This window comes from Saccopteryx bilineata, chromosome 3 (assembly GCF_036850765.1).
Source record: "Saccopteryx bilineata isolate mSacBil1 chromosome 3, mSacBil1_pri_phased_curated, whole genome shotgun sequence".
Classification (NCBI taxonomy): Eukaryota; Metazoa; Chordata; class Mammalia; order Chiroptera; family Emballonuridae; genus Saccopteryx; species Saccopteryx bilineata.
Window position 1 is genome coordinate 32,689,075 of NC_089492.1, and position 20,685 is coordinate 32,709,759.

The 20,685-nt window shown below is 39.8% G+C and overlaps 1 protein-coding gene across 5 annotated transcripts in view; it reads left to right on the forward strand.

The window, feature by feature from the left end:
• Nucleotides 1-428: 428 nt before the first annotated feature.
• The window catches only part of AZIN1 (antizyme inhibitor 1), a 33,227-nt gene continuing 12,970 nt past the window's right edge, over nt 429-20,685 (forward strand). For 2 of the 5 annotated variants that reach the window (XM_066265907.1, XM_066265912.1), the window contains exons 1-3: nt 429-770; nt 5,588-5,725; nt 19,320-19,517. In XM_066265907.1, the coding sequence (XP_066122004.1) occupies nt 19,416-19,517 (102 nt within the window). In that variant the 5' untranslated portion in view covers nt 429-770; nt 5,588-5,725; nt 19,320-19,415. Of the gene's footprint in view, nt 771-5,587; nt 5,726-13,048; nt 13,207-19,319; nt 19,518-20,685 lie in introns of all 5 variants that reach the window. The other 3 variants (XM_066265910.1, XM_066265908.1, XM_066265911.1) reach the window with 3 other exon arrangements.

A 20,685-nucleotide genomic window follows, 5' to 3' on the forward strand; every position in this document is an offset into this window, starting at 1 on the left:
ACCGCCCTGGCCCAGAACAACAGTCCGCGCCGCGGCCACTGGGAAGCCAGGCCCAGCGCCCGGGGAGCTCCGGCCCGCCGCGGGCGTCAGCTTAGGCGCCAAGCGGAGGCAACAAGGGGCCACGCCGCGTTAAGGCCCAGCCGCCTCCCCTCTATCCCTTCCGCCCAGGTCCGCGGGACAACCGGCTGGGGAACTGCAACCGCAGAAGGGCGGGAAGCCGCTAGACTGTTGGCACCTGCACCGCGGGGTCGCCACACCCTGTTCCCTTTGGCTCCCTTCGTGCCGTCCCCTGCGCCCTCCCACCCCTCCCTTCTCTCCTAAACCGTAGCCCGACTCCGCCCCGCTCGCGCGGCCCTCCGGCCGACAGTGACGTCACCACGCCCCGCCCATCACTATAAATACGGGCGGCGTCGGCACCACCTCCCCACACTCTTCTGGCCCTTCGTTCTGCTGCAGGGTTTCCTTTTCTTCGCCTTCTGTCTCTTATCCTTTCTCGCTCTTCGGTTCTGTGGTGTGAGGAGGCAGAATCCTCTTCTCACCCAGCCCTCGCCTTTCTTCTTGTACCCGCGCTGTTCTATTTCTCTCCGGCTGCCGCCGCCGCCACTGCTGCACAGCTGGTGTCGGTGCCGCGCTTTTCCCCCCACGTCGTCCCCGCAGCTTATGGCCCAGGCCGCCTTGGGTATTTCTGCTCAAGGTAACCACATCCCTCTTTAAAAATTCCGCCGAAAAAGAGAAGACGCTTTACCCGACTCTTTGGGCCGTTATCTCACGTGAGTACTGATCCGAGGGGGTGCGGGCGGGGCCGGGGCGTGGAGCCGGCCTCGGGGGCGGCGGGGTGCCTCCTAGCTGGGCCTCGCTGCCCGGCCGGCGTCCCCGCGGCGCCCTGCGGCCGGCCGCCTCGAACATGGCGGACGATGGTGTGTGAGGCGGCTGTCGGTGCCCCCGCGGCGGCGGCGGCGGACGCGCCTAGGGGCCCGACACTCGGCGGAGCCGGAGCCCCAGCGGTTGAGGCGAGGGGGCGTGTGCGTGTGGGGGCGCGCGCGGGGTCTCGCGGCCGGGGGGCGGCGGCGGCGGCGGCGGCGGCGTGAGGCCCCCACCCCTCTCCCGTGGTGCATTGCTGTTTCCGGGGAGGGGGCCGGGCCGCACGCTGCCCTGAGGGGCCTCGGTTTCGCAGCCCTGGTCCTGAGGGGCGCCCGGCGGGCGGTGCGGCGGACCGCGACGGCTGGGGCCTTAGGTTATGAATGGAGCGGGGCGGGTCCAGTGCCGGCCTCCTGTGACAGCTGCCGGAGGAGGACGGGTGCTGGGAGTGCGGCCCCCCTTTGCTGGAGGAAAGTTGACGCCACGCGGGGCCCGGCGGCGGGGAAGCCCCGGTGTCAGGTAGCGAGTGAGAGGCCTTTGGCCCCTTCTGGAAGCCTCGGGGATGCTGCTCCGCCCCCTGCGGCGCGCGGGATTGGGCCTAGTGGCCTTCACTCACCCCGTCGCCTCCTGGAGTCGGAGGATTAGTCACCATGGCTTCGCATTCCCGGCCGCGCCACGATTCCTGGGCAGGGAGGGAGAATGGTAGGTAGGCTCGGGTGGCTTATCAAGTACTAGTTTGACTGCCAGCAGCCAATGGTGGTGACGTGAGTTTTAACCCTTATCCGATATATACCCTGGGTGTAGTTTTCTTAGACTAAGCTGCTGGTTCATAAAACTGAATAGGCCGGTACACAGTTAAAAACGTCATGATGTTTCAGCAGGTTTAACTGGATTTTGTGGTGGCATGTTCGATACGTTGATGTTTTTGTGTCCTGTCTTGTTCCTACTCTTGAGCTCCAGCTCGGGTGGGAACCCGAGGACACTAAAGGGGAGAAAATTGCTGTGTTAGGAAAGTTTGATGCAGAGGAACATGGCTAATGATTTTAGGGCAAGGCCCTAATAATTACCCTTTAATTTCTTTTACAAATAAATATAAGAGTGCAGATTGTGCTGGTCGTGAAGACAAATAAGCCCTGAGGCGTTTACATTTTGTAGGAGAGAGGTCCCTAATGACTGCGGGTGGGATGGAAGGTGCAGTAATCAAGTAATCAGTACCTCCCCTCTTGCCATCCAGGTCAGTCTAACTTAGAAATTTTAAAACATAGAGAAGGGGAAAAGAATTTGTACCCTCACTTAGATGGACATTTTTTTGCCTATCTGCCACCCTGGTATCCATTTCATCAGTCTAATTTTTCCATGTATCTGAAAGAAAGTTGGAATTGCCTGAACACTTCATTGCTCCAACTTCATTCAATATGCACATTTCATTAAGTAGGATTTAACACTGTTTATTATTTTTTAAAAAACTGCGTAAAATGCACATGACAGTTCAATACACAAATCTTAATACCATTTGATGAGTTTTAACAAAAATATCTCTGTAAATCCAGAATTCTATCAAGATATAGAACATTGCCTTCTTTACCCCAGAAAGTTCTCTTTTGCCCTTTCAAACTCCATCTCTTCATCACAGAGACAGCCATGATTCTTTTTTTTTAACAGATTAGTTTTGCCTATTCAATAATTTGTAAATAAATGAACATATACCCTATGAACATAAACCCTTTTGTTTAAAAGGTTTCTTTAACTCAGCATTTTTATACTGGTCTGTGGTACTTTTTATCAGCAGGTTTTTCCTTTTTATTGCTCAGTAGTCCATTCTATGAATGCTTTTTCTGATTTTTAAAAATACTTTATTTTGGAGTAATTTTAGATTTATAGAAAAGATGCAAAGATAGTACAGGAGATGGTACTGCATACTTCTCACCCAGTTTACCTAATTAACATTTTAAAGTATGTGGTAGATTTGTCAAAACTAAGAAACTGACATTGGTTCATAACTGTTCACTATACTTCAGACTTGGGATTTCACAAGTTTTTAATGCCCTCTTTCTATTTAGGAGGATCTAATCTAAGGTACCACGTTGCATTTAGTTGTCATGTCTTCCTTAAACGTCTCTGATCTGTGGCAATTTCTTAGTCTTGTTTTGTGTCCTTGACAGAAGTATTGGCCACATATCAAGTAGTGTGCCCACTGATTTGGGGTTTATCATGATTAGATTGGAGTTTGGGGGTCTTAGGAAAGAGTACCACAGAGTAACTTGAAAAGTCTTTGGGGAAAAAAAAAGTCTTTGGTAAAGGCAGTGTGAGTTGTTCAGAGAAATATTGATAATTTAATTTTTGGTAGTTGGGGATACTAGGTTTTTGGGTAGTTTCTGTCTAAATGATGGAAGAAGGGGTTTTTGGTTTTTTTTGGATTCTTACTGGCTTATGACTGACTCAGTTGAGTCTAACTTCTCTCCGTGCTATTTATCAAGATAAAGAGACAGTCTCTTCAAATAATTGTTAAGGAACTCGAAGGCAATGTTGTATGTGATCCAAATGACACACCATTCTATGTAAATGAGAATGAGTTATCTTTTCCTATAACTGCTTTTGTGCACATTTTTTGTTTAATCTCTCACGGTTTATCTTAACTGTACCAATAAACATTATTTCTATTAAGATGTGCCTTTCAAATTTAGGCCCTGCATTTCCTACTTTTATCTTTTAGTTAAAGGAAATATTTTAGAGATGATGCTGAAGAACGTTTTTGAACGTCTGAATTTAATGTTCTTAACGTTTCACATCACTGTCTTTGGTTGCCTTAAGTAGCAAGATACCTGGAGATACAGCGGGGAAAAGATGAAAGTGTCTCTCAGGATTATTATTCCATTTCTTAGGATAATTGAGAATAAAACTGTCTCCAGGATGAGTCTTTTCATTTATTTTTAATATTATCTTGGTGTGGGAAGAATCAGAACCTTTGTTTTGGACTACATTAGTTGAAGTCTGATGTAAGGTTATAATCACTGTTACATGTTGGTATCTTGGCTCATCATCCATTAGTGTCATTGAGAGTATGAGGAGACATTTTACCTCCTACAAAGGTGGTCATCCTGTTTCAGAATGAGGTGTGCTTTAGGTGTGCCTAAAGTGCTTCTGAAGTCTCTCAGATTTTTGCCCTTATAATTTCTAGCTTCTTTTTTATCCCTTTTCTAGCAAATGCTGTGAGGTTTTATTTAAAGTAGCAACCACTGAATTAAGAAGTATGAATAGGTATCGTGTTACCTTAGAGAGAGAGATGTCCATCCTGTCAAACCATAATAAGTTATAACCATTCCTAAAACTTATTTAGCATTTTGTAGTGTGCCAAGAACGTTCACATTCCTATCTTGTTCCTAGTGTAGTAGAGTGACTTAAGTGTAGAGAGGTTAGGTATGAGGGGGTAAACCTTTTGAGGTCATTTACCAAATATGGGCAGTTCTCAAAAGTTATTTCACATATATACATAATGTATTAGATAAGTCATAAAATCTTTTTACCTTTTTGGTATATAGTAGGATTTTATACTTTAAGCAAAGAACTTAGAAGTGGGAGAATAAAAGAAGTGCTGAATAGTTCCAGACTACAGATTGTTAGAACATACATATATATATATATATATATATATACACACACACACACACACACACATATACACACACATACATACATATACATATATATGTATATACATATTGTGTGTGTGTGTGTAGTATGTATACAATATACATACTAAGTCTTGCATAGGCCACTGGACATTTTTACATTTTAGGTCACTTAGAAATTTTGGTTTTGGAGGACAATAAAAGCAAAAATGAAATTTGATGAAGGCTGGAAACTGACTAGGTAGGTAAGGCAACTTGGTAAGATGACCAGGACATCAGGTTATGTAAATTTCATACTGTAGTAGCTTTGAAATACTGAGTCCGTAAAAGAAGATAACTTCCTACTGCCTGACCAAGCAGTGGCACAGTGGATAGAGTGTCAACCAGGGATGCTGAGGTTCCAGGCTCAAAACCATGAGGTTGTCGGCCTGAGCCCAAAGTTCACTGGCTTGGCTTTAGCCCCTCCTGTCAAGGCATGGTAAAAAGCAATCAAGCCTGACCAGTCAGTGGCGTAGTGGATAGAGCATCGGTCTGGGATGCAGAGGACCCAGGTTCGAGACCTCAAGGTCGCCAGCTTGAGCGCGGGCTCAACTGGTTAGAGCAAGGCTCACCAGCTTGGACCCAAGGTCTCTGGCTCGATCAAGGGGTTACTCGGTCTGCTGTAGCCCCACAGTCAAGACACATAAGAGAAAGCAATCAATGAACAACTAAGGTGTCCCAACGAAAAACTGATGATTGATGCTTCTCATCTCTCTCAGTTCCTGTCTGCCTGTCCCTATCTATCCCTCTCTCTGACTCTCTCTGTGTCTCTGTAAAAAAAAAAAAAAAGAAAGAAAAGCAATCAGTGAACAACTAAAGTGATGCAACTACAAGTTGATGCTTCTCATCCCTCTCCCTTTCTAAAAATAAATAAGTAAAAATTAAAAATACTTTATTATGATAAATTCTTCGTATTTGTGCAATATGACATTAATGAAACACTATATTAACTAAAACTTATTCCCACAGTTAATCTTTAAGTCAATTTAACCTGTGTGAAGTACAACCTAACAATTTTTAAATATAGGATTATGTACAAATACTTTTATTTCATTCTTTAGGGCGAACTTTCTGACCAAGTATACAACTACCCTGAGGGTTTAGGAGAAGTGCTGTATAGAGAGCAGTTCGACTTCAACGCTGAGCCACCTTGGGAACCTAGCTGATGATAGGGGTGTTCCATCTCCTAACTTGTCCATGTAAGTATTTTCACATCTTGTGGAGTTCTTATAAAATTGAAGTAAAAGAGAGTTCTTGTTGCTCAATCTTTTTCAAAACTTGGAATTATATTTACCACTTAGAGTGTAGTGACGCTTAAAACTTTTTAAAAAAAGTTCTAAAATAGAAACGACATTAGAGGTATACTGATTCAGTTATATGCATTGTTTACCAGTAGCTGTATAACTTAACATTTATTTATTTTATTTATTTATTTATTTATTTTTTTTTTTCATTTTTCTGAAGCTGGAAACAGGGAGAGACAGTCAGACAGACTCCCGCATGCGCCCGACCGGGATCCACCCGGCACGCCCACCAGGGGCAACGCTCTGCCCACCAGGGGGCGATGCTCTGCCCATCCTGGGCGTCGCCATGTTGCGACCAGAGCCACTCTAGCGCCTGGGGCAGAGGCCACAGAGCCATCCCCAGCGCCCGGGCCATCTTTGCTCCAATGGAGCCTTGGCTGCGGGAGGGGAAGAGAGAGACAGAGAGGAAAGTGCGGCGGAGGGGTGGAGAAGCAAATGGGCGCCTCTCCTGTGTGCCCTGGCTGGGAATCGAACCTGGGTCCTCCGCACGCTAGGCCGATGCTCTACCGCTGAGCCAACCGGCCAGGGCCAAAATTTATTTTGAATACATGCCAAGTATTGCTAAGCTTGAGTATATACAGTATTGTAGGCTGTTTTAGAAAATCATTAGTCCAGGTATTAATATAGATTGGAGAGAGGTGTTTTTTGATTTTAGAGAGAGGAAGGGAGGGAGGAAGGGACAGACAGAAACATTAATCTGTTACTGTATGTGCTCTGACCGAGAATTAATTGAACCTTCAACCCTTGTGTATCAGACGATGCTCCAGACAACTGCCAGGACAAGAGAGGTTTTGTTAATTTAAGATGTGGGCAATACTTTATCACATCATTTAAATAGAGCAAAAAGATAATGATGCTCTCCATTCATTCACTGCACCTGTATCCCAAGCATGGGATATGAGAGGTGAATCTTTTTCTTGTTTTCCTAGTTACAAACATCTTGTCAGACACAGTGATTTTCTAGATTCTTTTTCATAAAATAACTTTATATACTACTCAGCTGGTGGAAAAAAACTGATTATTTTTAGAGAACTTACTAAGACATATGCATATGTACCCCTTCCAAACAGATTTTTCAGGGGTCATTTTGTATTGACTATACTTGATTTTCTATGTATGAATCTGACTTGAAGTAAATCTCTGTGAAAAATGTAATTCCACTATAAATTTGTTTGAGTTTCAGTTTGTGCTGCTGGATTTGTGTGGTTCATTTTTAAATTTTATTATTTATAGATTTCCTGTTACTGAAATTTGGGTTTTGATGTTGAGGTTTGGATGTTTTTAAGTTGGCTTGAGACTTGGAGAGAACACTTGAAATTTTTAGGAAAGCTGAGAGTATCAATGTATTGTTTGCTTAGTCTAATATTGTTGAATAGATTCTATCAAAAGTATTTGCTCTATCAAATTAGGTAGAGTATGTTAAAGTAAACCTTTTCAGCACATTTGATATTGATCTCAAATTAGAATTTTAAGACTAAAGTTTTCTAAAAGTTAAGGGGGGAGGGTTAAATAACTAGAGGGTTTCCCATGCTGGCATTCAGACTTTCTCCTAGCTGTGTGAATTTGAGCAAATTGCTTATTTTTAAAATCACATCTGTAAAATAAAGGTGTGATTTTAAGATGAAGTTCCATAAGTCTTGGAATGATAAAATGAGTTCTGAGTGTAATTAAACACCTTTTTTTAACGCAGTGTGGTCTTTGGAACAGCAGCATTGGCATCACCTAACAAAAATGCATAATCTTGGCCCCACTCAAACCTTAATCAGCCTGACCAGGCGGTGGCACAGTGGATAGAGTGTCAGACTGAAATGTGGAGGACCCAGGTTCGAGACCTTGAGGTCGCCAGCTTGAGCGCAGGTTCATCTGGTTTGACCAAAGCTCACCAGCTTGGACCCAAGGCTCCTGGCTTAAGCAGGGGTCACTCGTACTCGGTCTGCTGTATCCCCACGGTCAAGGCACATATGAGAAAGCAATCAATGAACAACTAAGGTGTTGCAACGAAAAACTGATAATTGATGCTTCTCATCTCTCTCCGTTCCTGTCTGTTCCTAGCTATCCCTCTCTCTGACTCTCCCTCTGTCTCTGTAATAAATAAAAACTCTTAAAAAAAACAAAACCTTAATCAAAATCTGCATTTTAACCAGGGTGCATGATGCATATTAAGGAGAAGCACTGTTGCCGCCATGTCAGTACCAAGTCAACTTCTCTCTTAATTTTTAATTTTTGTTAATTATCTGTTCTACTTCCAACACATCTGATGTTTTTCCCCAGGTTGGCTTGGATTTTTTTTTTTTTGGTATTTTTCTGAAGCTAGAAACGGGGAGAGACAGTCAGACTCCCGCATGCGCCCGACCGGGATCCACCTGGCACGCCCACCAGGGGCGATGCTCTGCCCACCAGGGGGCGATGCTCTGCCCCTCTGGGGGGTCGCTCTGCCACGACCAGAGCCACTCTAGCGCCTGGGGCAGAGGCCAAGGAGCCATCCCCAGCGCCCGGGCCATCTTTGCTCCAATGGAGCCTCCTTGGCTGCGAGAGGGGAAGAGAGAGACAGAGAGGAAGGAGGGGGCGGGGTGGAGAAGCAAATGGGCGCTTCTCCTGTGTGCCCTGTCCGGGAATCGAACCCGGGTCCCCCACACGCCAGGCCGACGCTCTACCGCTGAGCCAACCGGCCAGGGCCTGGCTTGGATATTTAAAACGTTTCTGGGGTGCGATCTAGTTGACATAGTCCCGGATAGATTCTAAGGTGGTAATTTAAGAATAAGTTTCATGTTTTAAGGAAGACCATTATTTAAGGATAGGCTCCTTTTAAGTTCAAGTCTGTTGCTATAATGGAAACTGAACAGTGATTTATATTTAACATCTAGTGATGTTTCCCCCTTTAGAAACCAATTTCAGTGAGCTAATAGACTAAATGATTCTTCCAAAGCAGGGGAAAGTATTTATTTAGAATAATTAATGATGTTGCAGAACTTGTAATGTCCATAGTTTCCACTTCTTCTGGGGGGTATGGTTGGGCCAGATAGAATATGGTAAAGATATTTATTCTTTGGGTTCTGGTAGCCAGAGTAACTGATTCTTACTAATTATGCCCCAGTACAATTATAAGTTATGTTAAATGAAACTTTAGTACCTGATGCTGTGCTATAAAGCAATGGTCCCTAATCTCCTATTAGTATAATCTCAAAAACCAATAGTTAAGGGAAATATATTTTATAGCTTTTTGCTAATAACATAAACTCATTTGGGAACAGAAACTTGACCTGACTCTGAGCTGATTTGAGGCCATTTATATCTTATGATGTAATGTTCCTAAATTGTGCTGCAGATACTGTGATTATAGGGTATTGACTAATATCCTAGAGAGTGTAATATAAAGTATATGTACTGTACTAGTGCTCTAAAGTCTGAAAAATTTTAAATTCAGAAAGCTGTCTGGCTCCAAAGGTTTCTTGACTAGAATTAGTAAAAATGGCAAGAGAAAACTTGACGTTCCAGAAATGTCCCGGGCTGTCCATAGCAGTTTGTTAATACTGGGCATTGAGATCCCAAGATTAGTTTTTAAAGGCATGTCATATACTGGCTTTTATGGAAAATACTTGGCACATAGCATTACAGAATGTATAACTGAATTTATATGAACTTTATTTGAACCATGTAATGCACCAATATTTCCAATAGGATTTTCGTGCAAGGGGGTCTAAGACCTAGGCCGTTGGCTTCAGTTAGATTTTTAAATGAGATAACCATCTGAAATAAGTATCTGGAAGCTTTGGAAGTTTCTTACATAATAAAGTTTTTTTCTTTCAAGACTTTTCTTAGTTTATAAATGGAGACAATTGAGCCTAGAGACTTAATAGTGACTATAAATGTGTGTTCATTACACTCTTTGCCTGATGTTATTTCAGAGATTTTGAGTTTAAAATTTTCTCCTTCCAAAAAAGAAATTTTTTTAAACTTGATTTCAATTAGGAGTAAACAAGGTATTGTTTAAACTGTATCTTGTAAACTATAAAATCTAGGTAAATGAGAGGCTGCCATTCTAAGCTGACCTGAAGCTGTTGAAAGTGAAGTGCTCTCACATAGTGGTAAAGGCCTACAAAACAGATTTTTTTTGTCCTTTACCTCCATTTCAGGGTCATCCATGCACACACACTTAAGCAATTTGTCCAAAGCTACTAACTGTAGCAAAGATTTGGTTATTTTTTTCCTTCTAATCCAGTGGTAGCCATCCTTTAATCCAGTGAATATTGTGAAGAACACTATGGCATAAATAGAATATACATGTAAAACATAGTGTTGCAACGATTAGGCTAATGAAGTTCAGCCTGCCCAGACTATACCCAGCCATCATGAAGTTTGTAACTGACTGATTTGAAACAGGAGCCAAGATAACAAACCCTTTTGGAATAGTCTGCTCTAACGATTTTGCCTCTTTATTGTATGTAAGCACACATTTCAAATCTCTCTTCAGAATTAATTGCTGTGGAGTATTGTTACTTTTTGTTACCTTACTATCTGGCTTTGTAAACTTGTGAATTGGTCTTGGTTACCTTGAGCAAAGTTATGGGGAGGCATAATCTGTAAGGTATGTGGACTTAGTCTGCATTGTAAAATTTTTTATGAAAACAGCATCATCTAGAAATGTTCTGTTTATGTTCAGTACAGCAGCAACTAAACAAGTAGCTATTTAAAATTTTAAAACTAAATAATATTTAAAATTTAGTTCCTCAGTTGCATGAGCCACATTTTGAGTGTTTGGAACTATATGTGGCTAATGACTATTATTTTAGAGATAAAGAAGATTTCAGTCGCAGAAAGTTCTATTGGACAGCATCATGCTAGGATAACTTATTGTGAATATAAGTAGTATTAGCCATAATAATAAAACATTTATTAATAAGAATCATAAGAATTACACATTCTCTTCTCCTTAGATTTGTCTAATTAAACAACTGTTCTTTAACAAACACTGTAAGGACTTTAAAGTTTTATATTCTAGTGGAAGTCCTTAATTGCCTCATGTTCTCAGGACACAACTCCCTGCTATGGCTTTATGTGCTCATGCAATCTGAAATTAACATTAGGCTTATGTTGACTATATAACTTCAGATTATTTTTATTTCTTGATTTTTACTGCAAGGATCCTCTGATGCCCAGTTTATAAAGAGCTCCTAAATAAGTATAATGTCTTCTTAGCTCATCATCTAGGTTTAAAATGATCAACATGTTATATTTGGCATGACCAAAATCAGAATGGGATATCCTAGTGTGTTCCACCTGGGCACTATAACAAAACTCCTCAAATAAATAAGGAGTTCTCAAAATAAGTGATATTTGCTATCCTGAATTCATGAAGACCTCCAACAGGTAAATAGGAAAAAGAAAAAAGAAAAAGATAAAGAAAATAAGCAAGAGGCTTGAAAACCACTTTTTACCAACAACATAGCAGTTCTTCTCTCAGGTACATGGGGCCTAGATCAGTGTACCAATTCTTCTTCCAGAATATAAAATAGCATATGCTTGGTTCTTAACCTTGTGGATTAGATTGCAGAGCACAGTTTGAACAGCACTACCCTTGAGTACATAGATAATAGCAAGAAATTAAATAATAAGGAAAAAGTGGAAAGTAATCTATCGGTATATCTGTACACAAGAATACTACTCAGCAATGAAAATTAAAGGACTCCAGCCCCATCAGTCTGCATGGATGAATTAAAACTATAAACTTGAGCAGATATAGTCATGGTCAAGAAACAATAATGATTGTATTCATAGTTTAAGACCACTAAAGCCAATGTTTTAGGAACATACAGAAAACTAAAAACTATTAAATAACAAAGGAATGATGATTTGAAAAGCCTGAACATGCCTGTTCTAGGGGAAGTACAACCACTTCACCTGGGAAAATAAGTTTTCCTCTTGGAGAGTGACTATGATTGCTTAGTGTATTTGTTTACAGAGTTAAACAGTATGCTGCACCAGGAAAGCTAGAAAGCTTTAAATTAATATGGTTCTGTATTTCCTGTTTGTGTTACATTACAGTAGTTACTTTGAATGTTACCACATCTTTTTTTTTATTATTGTATTTTTCTGAAGCTGGAAACGGGAGAGAGTCAAACTCCCGCATGCGCCCGGCCCAGGATCCACCCGGCACACCCACCTGGGACTTCTGCACGCCAGGCCGACGCTCTACCACTGAGCCAACCGGCCAGGGCCTAAATGTTACCACATCTTAATGACTAAAAGGGGGGGTACAAATTTAGTTTTCATATACCAAACGATGGAGACACATAAGGGAGCCTAATCTTGTCAATTCCACATGCAGAGCATATTACTATGAAAATCTCATGTTTTGTCTTCTCATTAGGATGTATTTTGAACTTATTGTGGGGCGTTTTATTGGGCAGCTTTACACAGGTGCTTCAAACTTAGCCTTTTGGGCTCATTTTCTTTAGAGCCCCACCCCCCCAAATATAGTCATTCTTGTTCTTGTCTGTCTTTTAAAATCTTAAGCATTTGGCTTTAATGCTCTTCTAGAATTTCTTGTTTTTTTTCTTCACTCTCATGACCTGAAAAATAACTTTTAAGGGTGTTCATTCATTGCCATTACTGGCTTTTCTCTTACTGTTAATTGATGCAAATTCTGTCCTGATTGTTCTGAGTACTTAATATAGGCTGTTGTTGTCCATCACTTATTTTGCATCCAGCAGGGCTGTAGTTGGTGTGGTAGGATTATTGTAATTTATTGGAACATCTTACCTACCAGTTCTAGTATGTAGCTTCCTGGAACTACTTTTTTTTAGCGGGTATACCTGTTCCTAGCCTCACATCTGTAGTGCCAAAGTCATCTTTTAGAAGCCTCTTCTAATATTCTTTCGCCCTATTATTCCCGAAGGTATTCTGTGTGGTAAGTAACATTTTTCTTTTGGAGGTAGAATATGAAGGTGACTAACAGCATTATGTCTGTTTTTAAAGCTGTGAGCTGAGTGCTAAATTATCAAATGTCAATGTAATGAAAAATAAAAGTAGAAGTGCCCTTAGACTTCTTCTTCACAGTAGTAGTAGTAGTGTAAACTTCCAAATATCTCAATTTCTCATTTATAATGAGTAAAATGTTCTGTTAGAAAAGTGGTTGATGTATTAAGGTTGGGTTTCCTGAATTAGATGTCTTTGAAACAGTGCTCGTCAACCTTTCAGCTCTCCCTGTTCTACTTCCAGGGAGGTCTTCACTTCAGAAATCCAAGACTCATATTCATCCAGCCTGGTGTCAAGTGGGCTGATGCTGCCAGAATAATCTTGTGATTATTTGAAAGATGTATCAGTTTCTTCTGAAGTGCAATCAACTGTAGAAGCCTTTGTAGCAGGTGTGTAACAAGGCAAGTGCCCAGCTGCTGCAGCCATTACTCTTGGAGCTACCTTCTCGATGAACATGAGGACTCAACTACCTCATGGAAGGCTCCAAGGAGAGCAGTGTGCAGTTCTTGGAGGTTTTTCTTTGGCAGCTTATCATAAAAAAATGTATTATCAAAATACACCAATGTGAAAGGTGTATAAAAGGAATGTTAAACATTTTTTTCTTAGCGCTACAATTTCCAAGAGGAAATTATTATAAAAATAATAGTGTAATTACAACAGTTGTATTAGTGTAAAATACGATGAGCTTTCTTTCACCATACAATGTATTGGTAAGGTGTTTGGTTGTGAAAGTAGCTTCAAGACTTTTGGGATGAGAACACTTCCTAGTATCTATTTTTAAATTACTAAATTTAAATTTTTTTATTTATTGGTTTTTAGAAAGGAGAAACATCGATTTATTGTTCCACTTATTTAAATATTTATTGATTAATTCTTGTATGTGCCCTGACTGGAGATCAAACTCACAACCATAGCCTATTGGGTCAACAGTAACTGAGATACAGGGCAGGGCCCTAGTCTCTATTGATAGAAATAAACCTCAGAACTTTCATTTTAAAAAATTTGCTCTTAAATTCTAAAGCATTTTGGAGAGAAGATTTACATAGGATAGATTTTCTTAGGTTTAATGTAAACAATTCAATATCTAGCAGCACCAGACTATAGTATATAGTGGTCTATAATGTATTGGAGCCAGTAAGTCAGTGCATTTTCTGACTTATAAGCCATAAGGAGTGACCATGTCTGTTAGGAATTTTACCCAGGATTGACTGGAGCACTAGGAAGTTTGGCAGACTGGGGAGCCTTTAAATTGAGTTGGATTAACTTGGCAGATTTGGCATAGTATAAACTCTGCTTATCCCCCAACATTGTACACTTATTTTCATTAATCTTTTTGCAAATGTGTTTTTAAAAATTGTAGGCAAAGACTCTTGGCAGTATGATTAAAAATGCTTTTTAGGACTTTTTCAGGGAGCTTTGGTTATAATGTTGGGGGTAGTAAAGACTCCAGATCAGCCCACCCATATGCATCAACTTTATGTAAGCCTTTTCACTTTTAGAAATATTGGGCTTCCAGTTGACATTTCATTTGAACAAAAGGGAATGCTGACTCATAATATGTTGAAAACCTTTCTCCTGAAGTTTTTGTGTTTTGCAGATTCTTTTGAGGAATTAATTTTTCCTGGGCATAGCTTTCCGTATTTTAACATTAACTGACAGTTGAGCTTTACATTTACATGGGGATCACTTGTGTATCAAGGTTTTTGGCTCCTCTTAAGAATGTGAAAGATGAATCATGTTTTTCAACACACTCTTAAGGAAGTTTATTGCTGTCACCACCATTGCTGAGTTCCCTTTGTCCTGTCTGTTTCTGAGCACCTGGTTTGGGCTAGGAATTATGGGAACAGCAAAACCTTCAAAGAGCATCTAAGCGGTAATAAATACATATTTATTATACAATACATTTTTAAATAAAATATGTATTTCCGATGGCTTTAGGCAACCCCTGTGTTTTGGTCGTTCGACCCCCGCCGGGGTCGCGACCCACAGGTTGAGAACCGCTGATCTAAGAAGATGAACTGAGATGGAGCTCACTTAATCTCCACATTTACTCCCTGTTATATATAGGTTTTATTAGTATTGGTTTTAATTGACAATTTTTTTGCAGCGCTCAGTGTCACTAAGGAAATCAGATAATATTACATGTATGTACTACATCTGTTTTAGTGGTTGTAATTACTATATGTTAGTCCCTTAGTCCTTTTGTGAGTCAGGTGGGATTGGTAAGCTAACCCTATGATTACCTCTGAATTGAGATTTCCATTTCAATGATATTAGTTACTCTATAAGCTTTGTGTTTTTCCCTTAGAGCAGGGAATATTTTCTAATATTTTTATTCATGTCGGTAGTGCCATTATTTGTCAACTGTTTCAGTTTGGTGCCCTCAGTTAATGTTTAAAATTATTTCACTTTTAGTCAGATTACACAGAACAGTTGCCTGAGGTGGAGTTGGAGATTTACTGCAAAAAAGGTCATGAAAGAACTTAAATTGTTGATAAAGTGGATGAAAAAGGAAAAATAATTTTGGGGTTTATGTGAGAATTAGATAAAAGATACAGAAGGAATAGCCAGTAAGTTAAAATGTAGAAAATAGTCATGAAGAAATAATAAAAAGCCTATGAATGAGAAAGCTTGATAGGATGTTTTTATACCTTTTTTTTTTTTTTTTTTTTTTTTGGTATTTTTCTGAAGCTGGAAATGGGGAGGCAGTCAGACAGACTCCTGCATGAACCCGACCGGGATCTACTCGGCACGCCCACCGGGGGCGATGCTCTGCCCATCCGGGGCCTCGCTCTGTTGCGACCAGAGCCACTCTAGCGCCTGGGGCAGAGGCCAAAGAGCCATCCCCAGCGCCCAGGCCATCCTTGCTCCAGTGGAGCCTTGGCTGCAGGAGGGGAAGAGACAGACAGAGAGGAAGGAGAGGGGGAGGGGTGGAGAAGCAGATGGGCGCCTCTCCTGTGTGCCCTGGCCGGGAATCGAACCCGGGACTTCAGCACGCCAGGCCGACGCTCTACCACTGAGCCAGCTGGCCAGGGCTTTATACCATATTTGAATAATTTGAGAGTTTATATTAACAGCTATAGGACTTCACTCTGAAAAATGTTATGGGGATGTGGTAAAGCTCTATCAAAGAGAATGATAGTTGTGTTGGATTTCCAAAAAAAGGAATCCTGTGTACAGGGAAGATAGATTTTTCCTTTTATTTTAAATATAATATGATCAACATCTCGAGAGCTAGACCTAATGAGTTGTTCTGTACCTGTATCTTCAGATGTCAGTTACATCTGAAAACCAGAAATGTGGTTTTAAAGGCTAAGAGAATTGATACTCTATAGAAGATGTACTTAGAACAGTGCCTAGCACACTGCAGTAATAAATTGTTCACTGTTAACATTTAAGCTAGCTTAGCAGGCAGTGAGAGAGTTTAATTTATAAACTATTTAGTTTGAAAGTAGTTGGCGGTAAAAACTATTGCTGTGACCATACTAGTCCAGAAAAAAACTCAAAAGAATATGGGTACTCAGCAGGTAAGACTGGATGGAATGGGTCTGATTTTTTTTTCTATGTATTGAGGATCCTGATGTTAGGAATATTACCCTTTCTGTAAGCACTGTCACCAAAAAGGAATTGAGATTCATCTTGTCCTGACTTTGAAAGTTTCTTTGAATTTAGTAGCAGGTTGCCTACGGTTGTCTGTAATTGATAACCCAAGGTTCCCAAGTAAATAAACTACCTAAGTACTTATCAGTTTAATAAAATGCAACATTAGGCTAAAGATCTTGATCAAATTACCGGTATTTCATTGTTAATACATAGAATAAATGAGAACTGTTTTTGCCAGAAAGCTTTGTGGTACAGTCTAACAGTAAGTTCCTACTTAACATTTTTACATTTAAACTTTTTCATTGATCTTTTTAAATGGGGAACTTTGTTTTTCTTAATATGTAGTTGACCATCTTCCTAAATTTGATGTTTTAGCTAGAGTTATATTGCTTAAAATACGTATCTTCAAGTCTAAAATGTCTACTTTATGGGCACAGATTTATAGCAGTTCTGGTATAACAAACTTCAGAGAACCCTCAGGATACCCTTTGACATTACTGCATAAATATACCGCTCACAAAAATTAAGGGAATCAGGGAACGTGTAGATACTCCAGTACTTTCAGGCCTTTGTATAGTGCATTTTCACCAATGAAATAAAAGTTGGTTTTGCATCACATTTGCACAAACAACTTTCTTTGATTTGTCATTTGCTTTTCTGATGTTCTTGTATAATAAAAAAAATCAAATGGTTCTTTTTTTAATCGTTCCATATTCATTCAAAATATCCCCTAATTTTTGAGAGCAAAAATATTAGGTCTCATGTGAATGTGCCCTCTTAACTCCTTTGGTAAAATAAAAGCATCCCCAACTTTTTGGTTTCTACCATTTCAGAAAGATTTGATATCCTAAACAATATAATTAACTTCTGAAGTTACTGTTTTAAAATTTAAAACTAGTTCATGAAATTTGACTAGTATAATGGTAGTTTATTAATGAATTTGTTTGGGAATCACTGAGGTGGAGTACGTATATTTCTAGGATGAGGGTCATCACTCATGGTGGAGACTATCCTAGAACAGGGTTGAGGGATGAAAAGGAGTCACAGAAAAGGCTGTGCAAGTTTTAAAATAGATTGACAAGAGCTAGTCTATGCCCATTGTTAATGTGGTAAGCAAAAATCAGTACAAGACAATGAGTATAGTATTCTATCTGGAGGACTTCTATTCTTTATGGACTTGATGTTAAAAGAAATCTTTGCTTAAAGTAAACTAAGGACCAGTGAATTCAGCAAAAAAGTTAAACCCTTTACCATATTTCTCCATGTATAAGATGCACCTTAATTTTGGGACCCGAAATTTAAAGAAAAAATGTATTACATAAAGTTATTGAATTCAAGTTTTATTCATCATAAAATTCATATAACTCCTCAACAAGCAGGAAATCCAAGTAAAATTATCTTCAATCACTGTATAAGTTGCATCCCATTTTTAGACCCCAAATTTTTTGAAAATGGGTGCATCTTATACATGGGGAAAATACAATATTTCAGCCTGTGCTATCCCAGAGAAGAATAGGTGGGTGGTCTGTGATAGGGGAAATGGTTCTTTAATTGATTAGAGAAGGATTCTATTTAGTCTGATGCCTATTTAAAAAAAAATCTGTTTAGTAAATGGTTTAGGATTTACTGGTAACTAACTGGATTATACCTAGTTTCAAGTTATGACATTTTTGTATTATAATTGATAGCTTAATTTTAACTATTCTGAGCTAACACTTAAGTGGTTTTACTCATGTGCCATATATATATATATTTTTTTTTTTTTTTTGCACTTTTCCGAAGATGGAAACGGGGAGAGACAGTCAGACAGACTCCCGCATGCGCCTGACCGGGATCCACCTGGCACGCCCACCAGGGGGCGATGCTCTGCCCCTCCAGGGCATCGATCTGTTGCGACCAGAGCCACTCTAGCGCCTGGGGCAGAGGCCAAAGAGCCATCCCCAGCGCCCGGGCCATCTTTGCTCCAATGGAGCCTCGCTGAGGGAGGGGAAAAGAGAGAGAGGAAGGAGAGGGGGAAGGGTGGAGAAGCAGATGGGCGCTTCTCCTGTGTGCCCTGGCCGGGAATCGAACCCGGGACCCCTTGCACGCCAGGCCGACGCTCTACCACTGAGCCAACCGGCCAGGGCTCATGTGCTATATAATTTTATTTTTAGCCACTACCTTTTAAGGAAGTAGTTAAACTCAAACTTGTTAATTGAAGTTTATAGAAATTAACCTAAATTTAAGCACAGCTATTAAGTGACATGGCCAGGACTAGGTCTTCTGACTTTTAGTTTAGTTATTTATCTGAGTTAACTGTAGCATGTTATGTTTTAACTGGCTGGCAGTATATTGAGATTTAGTATTTTAATTTCTTGGCTACAGAAACTTAATTCGCTAGGTTTCTTTACTTAAAATGAGTAAAATTTGTATGTGTTAAGGAAGAACTATAAAACAAGATGACTAATACAGACCAGGTCTGCAACTTCGTATAAATAAGGTAACCATATTAATTTGTAATAAATTTTGCATATATGTATGTTGATTATCTTCCTAAATTATAATGCGATTTTTTTTAAATGTCAATTTTATTGTCTTGAGAGATAGAGGAAGGGAGAAAGAGACAAGGAACATCAATTTTCCTGTATATACCCTGACTGGGGATTGAACCAGCAATCTTTACGCTTCGAGATGACGCTGTAACCAACTGAGTTATCCAGCCAGGGTTATAATGAGCTTTTTATAAAAATATATAAAGTACACATTCACTTTAAAATGGACACTAAAGGATATTAATGATCAAATGTTTCTGAAAGTGTTGAGTAATCACAGATTCTTCATTCAGTCGGACACTTAGCACACTTTCATTGACAATTCATACATTAAGATTAGTTAAGTAATACAAACTTTGAAACAACTTCTATTTTGACAGTTTGTTGCATATTCTAAGGACCCAGACATAAGGCTTGGTGGCCCGTCTCTTGTTTTTCCTGGTTTATGACTTTCGGCTTTGTGGAATACGGCTGAGATGAAAGGATTTATTGACGATGCAAACTACTTCGTTGGCCTGTTGGATGAAGGAACAAACCTTGGAAATGTTATTGATAACTATGTTAATGAACATACCCTGGTAAGTGTGTTGTCTCATATTCCTCAAATTTCTGAATTCTAATACATCAATGCATTGTTTATTTAATCTGATCAGAGTGCCTTGTTCAGATGTTAACTTTTCTAGGTTGTCTTTTATTCTAGGTTGTCTTAATTCTATGCTCCCCATTCAATTGAGTAGTGCTGAGGTTTTCTTTCTAGCCTACATTTTTGTTTTTTGTTTTTTAATGCTCCCTGACTGCCCTTTCTCTGCTTGCTGTGCATTTTAGCAACTGGCTCTTGTATATTTTATTTTCTTAATATGTTGTCAGCTCTCCTCATTAGCACATGACTTCTTACTCATTTTTCTCAACTGTACGCTTTAGATCTTAATTTACATTTCAAATCATTTTGCTTCTGTATATTGACTGCCCAAAGTGTCGTATTCTATAGATTTATTTTCACTTAAGATTATTTATTTTTGTTTTGTACGTAATGATAGAATTATTTTGGTTTATCACCTTACTGATTGAATTGTTTCAATTGTTTTCATCTTACTAGTGTTTGGTAATAGGATACAAAAATAAAATAAAATAGAACCCTATTCTTCTGGGGGTAAGGACATGGAGAAAAATAAAACCAAAAACTATGCTTCTCCTGATCTTTATAGTTATGCTCACCTTCCACACCCCAGCAAAGTTTCTTTATTTCTGTCTTACCCTGCCAACAAAATTCTTGGAGGGAGAAAAGTGACACTTGTCATAATGTTTAACCTATTCTTTAACCAAATCACTCTTCAGTTAATGCTCTAATGTAACTAGGAACCTCCTCCTAGAAGTATGCTGACCTTTCTGTTAGTCCCTTAACTTGCATACATTCTTCTTAGGTCAGATGTGACTTTTGATAATAGTCCTCTCATCCATCTTGTCTTACAGTCTAAATTATCCCACATTTAGTAATATTTAGTAAAAATCTCTCCTCGCCATCTTACTTAATTGTATGACTGAAGGGTAGTTAACAGCTGAATATCTTAATTTTCTTGGCGGCACCCATAATTATCTTATTTTTTTCACTTTGAAGTAAAAATAAAATTTCTATCTTCAGAACATTAGAAATGGCATGTCTTTTGAGAATGGGGTAATTTCATTACAACTGTCCCATATCTGCTACACATAGCCCATAATTGCCAGTCATGTATTTCCTGGTCAGTA